This window comes from Alligator mississippiensis, chromosome 2 (assembly GCF_030867095.1).
Source record: "Alligator mississippiensis isolate rAllMis1 chromosome 2, rAllMis1, whole genome shotgun sequence".
Taxonomy (NCBI): Eukaryota; Metazoa; Chordata; order Crocodylia; family Alligatoridae; genus Alligator; species Alligator mississippiensis.
The window spans coordinates 214,501,045-214,513,998 of record NC_081825.1 but is presented as its reverse complement, the minus strand read 5'-3'; the positions used below and the strand labels follow the sequence as shown (position 1 = coordinate 214,513,998).

Sequence of the window (12,954 nt, the reverse complement as noted above, 5' to 3'; positions counted from 1 at the left end):
GGCTGTTTTTCCCCTCGCACAATACAAAAGAAACAAGAAAGGGTTTTAAGTACCAAAACAGAATGATGTTGTGCAGACTCCCTTCTCAAAAACTGAGTTATTACTTAGCTTTAAATATTGCTTGTGAAATATAAGAGAAAAAGAAAATCCATACTTACACAGATAGAAATAATATTTGCAAGGGCTACAACATTCCCTGTATAGCTGAAGTAGGGATGGCCAAAAGCAAATTGCATTTTCTGCAGGAAGGGAGATTGATACTCTGGTTTAGCAGGATGCTGAGAAGAAGGAAAAAAAGCACAAACGATTTAAATGTAGTCTAAATCTTTTGTTAATGTAGTAAGGAAGAAGGCCCAATTTAAGCATAAGGGATGAACTTAATGTGAACATTAGCAGGCAGTAGAATTCCAATGAACTAAAATTTCAGGTTTCAGTTATATGGCTGACCAAGCCAGTAATTTTCTTCCTACAACCTGGTCTACATCCAAAGTTGTGTTAAAGACGCAATTTTAAACCCATGTAGTTAAATTGGTACAAAAAAGCTGGGTAGGTAATTATTTCAGTGTAGCTAAAATTGCAGAGCAATTGGTTTAACTTCTATGAATCAAAGAAAGAGGGGTCATACAAAGATCTGCACCAGTTTGAATAAATCAGGTTTTATAATCAGTTGAAGTTAAACCAAAATTAACTTTTATGTTTAAGATGGGGCTAATCAGGACATTTTGGATGAAAGGTTTTTTGGTAGAAAAATGCTGACTTGTCAAAATAAAGATGTTGCATGGAAGCATACTGGTTTCAACAAGACAGAGTTTTTGGGGCCTGGATGAATTTCTGGTCATAACCACAGACGTATATTCCTGAAAAAGACCCTCATAACTGGGGCACTCAGCTGGCATGGGACAGGATGACAGACTAGCCAGATTAACCTAGGCCATATAACAATATTACATACTACGTAAGTATCTCTTCCATCTTTCCCCTCTCTAAAATTGTTCAGTAATGTTCCTGTCCCACATCAAAATGAAACAGACTTCAAATTTTGAGAAGTCTCATGGGATGGGAAAAACATTTTAGCTACTCACAGCTGTGGGGGCAGGGGGGAACCAAAAAAAACTCACAATGCTTTATTATTTTAAGCTCGGTGTATTCTGCACCAAGTGCAGCACATGCCCAAAAGAGGAACCACATCAGTGTGACCTGGCTCACCCAGCATCTGTATAGATTGCGTGCTTCAGCAACTCTTTCTGGCACTTTTATCTGATATCTGAAGCTGAATAGGTGACTAGATTGAATCAGCTATTAGATAAAAGTGCTAAAAAGCCCCGCTGAAGCGTGCAATCTATAAAGGAAGCTGAACAAGCCAGGTCAAACTGACACAGTTCCTCTTCCGATAAAGTGTTGGGTTTTTTCCCCCACCATGTCCGTCAGTGCCCTTTATGCCCAACAAATGCAGCCATGCTTCAAGATCTTGTTTCACTGGTGCCAAAAAAGAAGTTCTGTGCTTTCTTTCAAGGGCTGGGAAGCAAGACTTCAAACAAATAGTCATCATCTTTGCCTCCAGAGGCAAACAGATGGAGACAATGAACTGCTCTAGAATGGGAGTGTCTCCTGTAAGAATACTTCTAAGTGCTTCACTTATTCACAAGTTCATTTGCCCTACTTTGCCTTTTCATTAATCTCATCCATGATACTTTGAAAGAAAGAAAAAAAAGGGTTTAAAAAGATTATATTCTACCTGCTCCTCCTCTAGTAATTCTGCATGGAAATCATAACTGCAATTTGCAGTACTGGTCCTCTGTAAAGAGCCAAAGCTGATCTGAGGGACTGGGATGTGACTGCATAAATGTTGTTCAACATAAAGCAAACTTTATCTTACTTTAAAAAAAAATCTAATTCTTATAACAGTCTAATAACTTGAAAAAAATATGTACAGCAGTTTGACTTTCCAGCACTTATAAAGATGAAATAATTAACTTACAGGTGAACTTTTGGGTAAATCCAGAGTGTCTATACAACTCATCTTCAAGTTTCCTTGTTACTAGCCATATCTTCTACTAAAAGAAAAATTACACCCACTCTGCTTAAGCAAATCGTTTAAAAATTCCTCACAATTGATACTCATGAATGTTTGTTTGTGTTTTTGGGATGGTTTTAGTCTTGTGGGCTAAGATCAAGTGTATTACCTTCCGAACTGAAATGCTGTAAAAGCTGCTCTCTCATCCCCTCTGATCTTCCTTGCCACACATTTGCACTTTCGCAGACCTGCATTTTGCATCTTAGCTTAAGTTTCTATTCCACCCAGAAAAGCACAAACACCAGCAGATTCTCCCTAGGCCTGAAGAAGGGTGTTTGTGCCAAAAAGCTTGTAAAGAATGTCCAACTATTTAGTTGGTCTAATAAAAAAATATCACATTTACCCAAAGAACCTTGTCTGGTATCTCAGAAAAGAAACTGTCCCAATGAGAACCATTTATGAATTAGACAATGAACAATCAGTGAAATCAATGACCCTTCCCAGGTCCCATAAATAATTTTTTTTCCCCAATTTCATGTCTGTATAGCTCAAGTAAATCAAGACATTTGTAGTGTTATATAAATAGTTGCTAAGTCACATACCTGTTTAACAGAGTCTTTGTCAAGTTCTTCGAAGAGTTTCTGAAACTGGACAGCTGACAGTAGTCCATGAGGGCACGTCCTGAGTGTCTTTACATGCAAAAGAAATATTCAGATCAGTATCTGGATCTACAGACATGGTAGACACCTCTTACTATATGGTCAGAGAGGCAGTATGAACAGCATACAAAACAAAATCAAGACTGAAGATGACACTCTGCTTTGATGTCCACTCTATCTTTGAGTAATGCATCTCAACGTCCTTCCATTAGACTCCATACTGTTCGGACAGCAACTCTCTTAGTATATGTTGGTTCTTGCTTAAACCTAATAGGGTCCCAATTAGAGCTAGTGACAGCTTGCATAATCTACACAGAAAAGGAACTAGTGGACACGTAGGAGCTCTGGGGTGCACCAATAAAGATATTCTTGGCCAATACCAATAGCCGATTATTAAAATCAGCCGTATCAGCTGATACTGATACAATAGCCGATTTACAGGAATGCAGTTGGGCAGCATGGAGAGCAGCGTCCTGGCAGTAACTTTGGGGGGGCAGCCACAAATCCAGGCCCCCACAGTGAGGGGAGGAGGGTGTGAGGTAGGGGCAGCAGCAAGCACTGCCCAGCCACGGTGGTGAATGGGACCCAGGGGTCAGGAGTAAGATGAAGCCCCAGGCAGCTCATCCAGGGGGCGCAAGAGGGCTGGGGGAGGGTGACTCCCCATTGCTGTGCACACCTCTGGGGGAGGCATGGGGGGCATGTGCCCCCCGGACTTGTGCGTTGGGTGGAGGCAGGCAGCTCACTGCAGGCTTGGGGCCAGGGGCCACACCACCCCCTTCCTGGTGGTGGGGTTGGGCCAGGGCTGGGCTCAGATCAGGAGGGCTCAGCTGCGTGGGGTGGGAAGCAGTGGCATTGGAAGGGGTGGCTACGGGAGGTTTAAGGTGAATTTTGGGGTGGCTATAGGCCCCCCAAGACCCTGGTGCGGGATGGACAGGGGACATGCAGCCAGCCAGCACAAGGCTTCCCAGGGAAAGGCAGCAGAGCAGAGTACCCCAAGCATAAGTGGCGCTGAGGGGGGCTATGGCTATCCCAAAATTCACCTTTATTCCCCCACAGACACCCCTCACAGCACCAACACTGTCACCACTGCCTGCCCCACTCCTTGCCCCGACCCAGCCCCACCACCAGGAAGAGGCTGGCGCAGCCCCTGGGCCCAAGCCCGCAGTGGACAGCCCACCTCTGCCTGCGCACAAATCCGGAGGGCACATGCGGCCCATACGTCCCCCAGGGGTGAGCACAGCAGCAGGGATCCGCCCTCACTTCCCCCACCACCTGGACGAGCCGCCTGCAGCTCTACCCTGCTCCCAGCCCCGCGGTCCCATTCACTGTCCTGGCTAGACAGCACCTGCCCCTGGCCCCTACTCCTGCCTCACTCCCTCCCCGCACCATGGGGGCCTCGATCTGTGCCTCCATGCCTCTTCCTCTTCACAGACTTACCAGCAGGATGCTGCTCTCTATGCTGCTCAGCTGCATTCCAGGCCATGTGTATGCACATGGCTTGCAGCATTTTATCCAGGGACGGGCAATTATTTCAGGCAGTGGGCCACTAACTGAGTTTTAGCAAGCCATTGAGGGCTGCATGGGTACCCCGCCCCTTGACAGGTGCCCCACCCCCTGATCCACTGTGGAACTGGAAGTCCTACCCCATCACCCCTGACCTTTGCCACTGTAAGTCCCTCCCCTCGCCCCCCAGAATTACTCCTTTCAGCAAGGGGTTTTGCCATCTCTGAACCAGAAAAATACCAAATTATATTATAAAAATCAAACTTGTGCTACAACTTTAATTAATTTCATTTAAAAAAATATTTTTGTCCTGATTTACGTATGTGTGTGTGTCATGTACACAGAGGCGATAGTATAAAAGCTTAAAATGAAGCTTACTCTTGTATATTGTCGATGGGTGCATAGGTGTATGTTTGTGGGTAAATGAGCTGTGGCGGGGGGGTGGATAGTTATGGGGTGTGGGTGGGTATCAGTTTTGTGGGAGGCTGTGTGGGTGGGGGAGGGTGGCTGGGGAAGGTTGTGACTTGAATGGAGGGGGAAGGTTTGCCCACAGCCTGCACCCCACCCCCTAGCCTGTGGCAGGCAGAACCCCTGCCAGCTGGGCTCCATGCTCCTGCTGCTCCTGGCCCCGGGGTACTGGCGTGGACCCCATGCTCCCACTCACTGCCACTTGCCCTTCTGCCTACCCTTCTCCTACCATTCCCCACCCAACTAGCTCCCACTCACTGCCACTTGCCCCCTGTCTGCTACCCTTCTCCTGTCACTCCCCACCCCACACTGCTCCAGCACCACATACCAGCTGCTCCTGTGGTCCCAGCGCTGCAACTGGAAACCACATGATGCCGGAGTGCAGCAGGCAGGGGTGGGGAAGACAGCTGGGAAATGGCTGTGACAGGCAGGGGAAAGAGGCAGCAAGCAAGCGTGCAGTGCGCGGCAACAGCCAGGCAGGAGTGCAGGGCCCACACTGGTGCACCAGGGCCAGCACCGGCAGAGCAGGATGGCAGAAGCATGGGGCCCAGGCTGCGCTGCTCAAATAAGGAGGAGGGAGAGAGTATGGCTCCATAGAGCCCCTGGCAGCCTGGCCCTGCGCTCCTGCTGGCCCGCTGGCGCTAGCCCTGTGGGCCCCGCACACTCACCTGACTCTATGCTCCATGCACCCACTCGCTGCCCCTTCCCTCCACCTGCTGCAGCCATTTCCCTATTCGCCCTCTCTCCCCTCCCCCTGCTGCGCTCCAGCATCACATGGTTCCCAGCTGCAGCGCTGGTACTGTAGGAGCCGGCCCAGCCGGGCCTGAGGACTAGGGCAATCGCCTGCAGTCCTTCCCTGCCTCCCCTAGCCCTTATCTGAATTTCCCCTCGGCATGGGGAGGCAGGAACAGTCCCAGGCCAGAAACCTCTAAAAGCCTCTGCTAGGCAGAGGCTTCCGGCTGGGCTCAGGGTATGGGAGGCTGAAGGGAGGGCAGGGCAGGGCAAGGTCGACCTGGACTTGCTGCTGTGCTGTTTAGTTTTATTGCCAGCTCCCCATAAGTCCTACTGACCCTGGCTCCTGTCATCTCTGACAGGCAGCCAGAGGCAGATAAATATTAGTTTTCTAAATTTTTTAGGAGCCCCACAGGCCAGATAAAATTGCCTGGTGGGCTGGATTTTGCCCACGGTGTTTGTGGGCCGTATTTTGCCTGCCCCTAATTTAATTGGCAATATTACACAGCCACATCAGGCAAGAAAAGCCGATAGTCAATAATGTTAATTCTCCTTCTATCAGTGTTGATCCGATATGCAACCAATATACTGGTACACCTCTATCATTTTCATCTATGGTTTTGGTTTGTGTTATGTGTCAGTACCACTAGGAGCACCAGCACACCCAAACCAATGTCCAAGGCTTCAGAGAAGAAAACAACTCTTGAAGGCAAATAATGCATTTGAGCAGGTAAAGGGGAAGGGGTAGGTATAGGGAGGAAATTTATCTTTGGTCCCAGTAAGAAAGAAAAAAAGAAGTCCTAAAGCCTGGGATTACCAGACACGTCCTACAAGTGCAAGCAACCTGAACAAAAATCAAGATCGCTAAACTAAAGCCTCCCGTAGGTGTTTGTTATGCAAATTAGTGGCACAGATAAATATAACCATGTTCCATGAGCACCTGATCTCTGGGTTTTCCTTCACTGGCATTTCCAAATACTAAAGGAAATACTGTAGAAAGCAGCATTCTAGTACATCTAGGTCTTAACCAATCCTAGAGCTAAAAGAGGTCAAATGAGATATCTGATCCTGGAAGAATCCCTTCATTTCCCTTCAGTGATCTTTGCTCTCTCCTGCCTCTGAACCCAATATAGTCAAAGAGATAACAACCCTAACATAAAACAAGAGGTTCACAATGAGAACCATTTACTTAGGTGGCAGAGCACCAGGTGCTGCAGATCGCTGCATTTTGAGAATGCTACTCTTTTTCCCCTCACTCATTTTAAAAACCTAAATATTTCAAATGAAGAGCTGCAGTTTTAAAAAGATTAAAGTGAATTTTTTCATTGCTCAATGACAGCAAGCTAGAATAAAACTGAGCATTGACTGAATGCTTAATGGCTTTGGTATTGAGAAAGAAAGCCTTTCATCCTCAGGTCTCTAGTGCAAAAGTCTTTGCTAGTAATGAACAAAAAAACTTTTCAATCTAGTAGCTGTTCATTAACCCTTAAGTAAAATAAGCCTGGTGTTCATGACAATTTTGATAGCAGATTGGGCAGTTTCCATGAGCATCCTGCATCTCAGCAACAAGCCCAAGAACTAAAATGGACACAGATCCTGACCTCGGCTCTTGCTCTCAGCAGGGATATTTGCACGATAGCGTAAGACTGTGCTGAAGCTACCACTCTCAGACTAGACGCATGTCTAAATAGAAGATGTCAGTTTCCAGGGACACCAAGCAAGAACTTCTGTTTATGTTCTTATCTATGCTTGTCAAGAACCAATTCCTACCCTCAAGATGACATGTTTACAGCCAAAATCCATGTCCACTTTCTTCAGCACCCGGAGCAAGGTCTCAGCATTGACGCACAATCTATTTTAAAGAAAAGAAAAAGGAAACTTGATATCTTTTATATCTTAAAGCTATGTCAGTCTCTTCTACTCTCACAAAGGCAGGCAACTAACTGCTGAGCCTAACTGCAGTCTCACTCTTATTTTAAAGCAGTACCAATTACAAATAGAAATTAGAAGTGAAAACAAAATCTAGGTCTCCCACCCTACTCCACCCCTAACCCTGTCACAAGTATAAGTGAGACCCTGAGAACGGTGTTCAAGTGACACAAATCTGAATATTATTAGGAGAGGCAAGGAAAAGCCCATAGAATATGAAGAGGTGGACAGTAATCTGCTTCTCCCCAAAAAGGGGGTTGAAGACACAGCTGAAAGACAAATGTTGCTCTGTGTTCCCAGAGTGGTACCTACTGTACCATCCTTTACTCACTCATGTGTATGGGCAGGAGTCTCTTTCAGGGAACAAAGCACTTCAAATGCAGCCCGGATTCCCAACCGCCTCCTGAGGAGTGAGGACTGGACAGATTTCTATAGTGAAGATACCACAGAGAGCAACAGTTATTCATATGCAACATTCAGAGGTATTGTGGTGGTCGTGAAGAGTCGAGAGAATTAAAAAGAAATTACTCACTGGTAATGATTAAGTCCAGTTCCCAGTATCTCTGGCTGCATTTTTTCTGCCTTTTTTATTTCCCCCAGCCTCCTCTACTGTTTCTCTCTGGAACTAAAGTGGAAGTCCCTACAAAGTATCTATATTGGGAAAGTGCCTCTTTATTAGATGTGGCTAAGACAGCCTTTCATTTAATTTAAATTTTCATTCCTAGGTATTGCTGCCTCCAATCATGACTGCTCTCATACGGTTCAATTCTGCCCCTTAAGCAGGAAATGAAATGTGATGCAGTTTTAGTTTCTATTAACTTTCTGTAGCTACCAGGTCATGATTCTTCATCTCCAATGCATTTCTCACAGCCCTTCTATGATAAACAGATCCCACCTTCTTCTCCAATTGAAGGCAAAACAAGCAACACACATAAGGCACTTTGGAATAAGATAAAGCTTACTCTAAGTTTAGTTGCTATGGATGTTGCTTTCATGTCTGGGACTAAGGGTTACCAATAATCTTTTCATTTACTGCTTCACATACAAGGTACACTTTAAATCAAGCTTCCCCAGTATGAACATTGAGGAACATATTCATTTTAAGGAACAAGTGTATATAAACTCTTCCTTAGACAAAGCCAGAGGGGAAACAACACACACATTGTTTAAAGCAGTGAACAGCACTATACAGTGATAAGAATAATAAAACATTGCACTGGACAGATTCTTCACATAGCATTTTATTTCAATCTAGATATCCATGGCTGTGCCTGCTTCTCATGAAGTAGCATGACTTAACCCCAAATGCACCAACGCTGAAGAAAATAATTCAGATTAAGCAATAAACCAAATTAATATCTCCTTGTAATTCACTAGCTAGTCATTTCCACAGGACTCAAGTTCTACAGTAAGTCAGCAGTTTGCACTTCAAGTTACATCAGCCCCACAGTAGGGTCAAGATCATCATCAAGACTAGCCTAGTTAAGGTACACTAATTTCTATAGCCAATGCCACAAAATGGAATGATATGGCTATCGTATTCAGTTACTTCACAGCTGGGTTGAAGTGACAGCCTTTGTTGAAAACCTGGATGGAGGCTCAGACTCAGGACCTAGTCTTGGAGCTAGACTTGGGCTCTGCAGTAAGAAACCTCAAATTTTCTTCCAAAGCTCCCCATGCCATAAGGTCAATGCAGAAAATATCAAGTGAGGAGAAAAAGGCTCTCTGTAAGCAGAGGATGTGGCAACATACATAGCAAGCAGTCACCATTTCTGCTTTATTGAAATTTTCATAGGCTCTACCATGTAGACAAAATCTGTAAACAATGTTTGTTAAATATCACAGTAATAACAACATGTGTGTGGCATCTAAATTCTAAAGGGCCACAGTTGAGATAAGGGTTCTTTGTTCTAGACAATATATATATATATATATATATAAAAACGCATTCCTGGTTCACACATGGCTTTTGTACAAATTTAACTATTTTGGGTCAAGGGTCAGAAATTCACTGCAGCAATTATAGTGAACACAAGTATAACAATATAGGGATTCTTTATACTAATATCTACCTTATTCCTCTTCTATTGTAGGAATAAGCTATAGCAATCTAAAGCAACTTTATATAGTATAACTGTATCTACAATAAAGAGAATCTTGCTGCTTCTCCTGTGTATGGGAAACTCAGATGTTGAGAAGCTGTAAATTTATGAGTGAGTGCATATCAGAAAACAAATGAAAGTTTTACTCACAAGAAGATATCCTCGAAACTGATTATATATTATTGCTGTCAGCAAGTTCATCAGAAACAAGTTTCCTTTAAAGAGAGAGAGATATTCAGGAATACCTACCGACTTATAGCTCAAGTTTCTTTGAACTATATCATGTTTCCAAGTCACATATTTAATTATTTGGACATACAGCACTGCTAATTATTTAACTTCTTTTTGATATTCTAGTAAAGCCTTAAAGCTTCCAAAAAAACCCATCAGTTTAAAAGATTTTTCCCCTGCACAAAAACTAATGAACATTTTCAATTTAATAGAACATTCCATCTTAAGATCTTAATAGATGGATTTTAAAGTAAACCAAGAGGTGCATATTGCTTCCACTGCATCTAAAAATTTAACATACAATTAATTTTTTTAACCACCAAAATCTAAACCCCCTATATTCAGGTTTAAAACCAAAAAAAAGGACAGACCTGAAGAATGCATTGCACCTGACAGCTTGACTACGCTTATCCCAACCATGCAGTTGGTCCTATAAAAGATAATATCCACAAAAATCCTTGCCTCTCGCAAAACAGAAAACAGGATATTTGTGGTTATAAATTCCCAGAGAAAGAAAAGCAAGCAGCTCCCCACTATACCACCTTGTTAGAGGAGACTTATAGCAAATTAGCCCTACAACTGAAGAAAAGAGGTAACTTACCTAACACGGTAAAGAGTACGAAGAAGATAGAGTAGGCTCGGTTCTTAGAATATGCGGGAATCATCACTGCACAAAAATTTGCAAGATAAAAGTAAGGTTAAGAGTGCTGTGCTTAAAAACAAAAATATATTTAAAATGCAGATCTGATTTTAATGAAGACAATGGGGGAGATCCTCAACTGGTGCACACTGATATGGCTCTGTAGAAATCAATGAATCTATTAGTTTGTCAGTCAAGGATCTGCTCCAAAAAATTGTTTCATTGTGGGAGAACACAGGGAGAAGCTTTTAATCGTATAAAAGTAATGTAATTTATGACCAGGTCCATGCAGAACTTGCCTCTAACTACTGGGGGTATTATTTTTTTCAGATAACAGTATTCAGGATAATCAAAAAAAGAGGCAGACCAAATTAAGGAGAGAAATCAAATCCATTTCATCAAAGTTTTATTCTGCTATTAAGAGATGCTCACCATCAGGGTTATTTGCAGTAGTCAGCAGCACCAGTAACGAAGTCAATGCATCTGGCAAATTCCGGAAATATCCAAGCCATTCCTTATCCTGCTGACCATCCTAGTCACAGAGATTACCACCAAATTATTGCCAAAGCAGTACTTTGGAAATACAAACAAACAAATCTGCATTGCCAAGGAAAAAAAATAAGTTTAAAATAATTTGTTATATCTAACTATCACATATCCTTGCCTGATTTATACACAAGACAAGGTGGAAGAGATCTGAGAGGCTAATTCAGGAGGTCTACGCAATCTATAAAACAAGGTTGCACAACAATCACTTACGCTGCTTTAGTGCCTTCAGAAATCCGACTGCTTAGCAATCAACAGAACATAAGAAAGAATACACCGTTAAAAAGGCAGCAAGGCAGAGAAGTCTCAATACAGGATTTAAGTCTGGCTACCATCTATAAGGTTTAAGAGGGAAGATAACACCTTGAAACAGGTAACGTAGCAATTTAAAGCAATTCTAAAAGGGACACTGGGAGGGGAAGAACATTCTATTCCAAGCACAGGTTGGTGCATCAGAACAGAACTTTATAAGTATGATAAAAGCAGAAGAGATCTGAAATGTACATAATAGCATTTTAGGCCTCCTCATATGCTGCCAAAAAAAAAATCATTCAATCAATCAAATCAAGCATGTGCAAGATACTAGTTATACTACTTTCCATGCAAGGGAAAATATAATTTAAAAAAATGCAAATATTTGACAAATATTTTAATTACTTAGAACTTTCTGGATACATTCACCCAAATTGGTTTTTGGCCTAGTTAAAAATATCAAGATGCCCAGCTTAAGCTTTAACTTGTTATTACAGACCTAATTACAGATCTTGGTAACTGGCACAATAGCATGACCTACACAAATAGGTCAGAACAACCAACAAAGCATGTACAGCACCACTGGAAAGGAAACAGACATGCTCTCCGGCAATAAGACTTGACATCTATAGACTACCTGAACTTGGTTGGAAGATGGGTTCTGTTCACAGTATTTCACTCAAACCACACTTTCAGTTCCCTCAATTGACAGAAAGGTTCCATCAAACAGGATATCTGCAAGCAGGGCTTGAGTATTCTCATGAATATTTTTTTCCCTCCACCTTACGATGTGGTGAATTGAGATGAGGTTGCAGGCTTTAACAGTATAAACCATGTCACTTCCTTCTCTGCCCCCCCCCATAAAAGACATACTACACTGGGAAAACATAGCTTATGCATAGGAAGCAACGGAATTAATTTTTATTTTTTTTAAACACACTATTAGTTAATCTTTTAAGCAACTTTAAAATCTATGGCTAATGAGTTATCCATTATTAACCTAGCTTACACATTTTAAGGTAGATAAATGCACTTAACTGCTTGCAGAGAATGCATAATCTCTATTTGACAAGGCAAACAAAGAAACAGCACAAGAGGAAATGGAAGGGAAGATGTGAGAAGATTACTAGTAGTAGAGGAAGGTAAAGAGTTCCTGGGAAAAGAAGCAGGGGATTTAGAGAAGGGAAGTTGTTTATCCATAGGGAAAGCTCAGGACTGTTCAGCAGATGCTGCAGTGTCACTGAAATCGGTCCTTCAATCCCTTAGACTGAGGTCAATGAGAAGAACATGCATCTAAGCATTTTCTTGATTCAGGATCATAGTTTTCTATTATTTAATACTATACCACCACAAGGACCCTTAAGACTATGACTATATCACCACAAGGACCCTTAAGGAATCTTTTGGACAGAAGATGGGTGTGTTTGCATAAGTCCTTGATTTTTAATTTAACTTACCAGTGCAAGTCAAAAAGGCCTCAGGTGAACCTAGCAAATTCACCTGAGGCTGTCCCATGTGTAGACTGGAGCAGGAATGAAGGTACAAGTCTCAAAAGCAGAGGAGAGGAACAGTGCTATTAGGAAAAACACGGAATAAATGAGGGTGAGCATGAGACGGCCTGCAAGATGAGGACAAAGAGTTGAGCGTAACACAGGAAGAAACAGAAAATGAATAAAGTGACGCAAGAGAAGGGTCTACAGTCACAGCAATAAGGAAAAAAACATGATTTTAACTGCAGCACTTCAAATAAGTTTGAGTAAACAGAGAAAGAATCAAGCTAGAATAAAGGAGAGAAAAACAAGGCCAGAAGCAAGAAGGTAAGAATGACTGCAGCTGAGAAATGGCTGAGGATATGAGCAAGAGTTAGTGAGGAATAGT

The 12,954-nt window shown here is 42.7% G+C and overlaps 1 protein-coding gene across 2 annotated transcripts in view; it reads right to left on the bottom strand.

Annotated features, from left to right (window-relative positions):
- The window catches only part of TPCN2 (two pore segment channel 2), a 65,667-nt gene that overhangs the window by 21,253 nt on the left and 31,460 nt on the right, over positions 1-12,954 (bottom strand). For both annotated transcript variants that reach the window (XM_019476747.2, XM_059722733.1), the window contains exons 8-14: positions 10,711-10,810; positions 10,240-10,305; positions 9,558-9,622; positions 7,637-7,734; positions 7,147-7,228; positions 2,617-2,703; positions 159-278 (exon numbers count right to left, since the gene is read on the bottom strand). In XM_019476747.2, the coding sequence (XP_019332292.1) occupies positions 159-278; positions 2,617-2,703; positions 7,147-7,228; positions 7,637-7,734; positions 9,558-9,622; positions 10,240-10,305; positions 10,711-10,810 (618 nt within the window). The remainder of the gene's footprint in view (positions 1-158; positions 279-2,616; positions 2,704-7,146; positions 7,229-7,636; positions 7,735-9,557; positions 9,623-10,239; positions 10,306-10,710; positions 10,811-12,954) is intronic.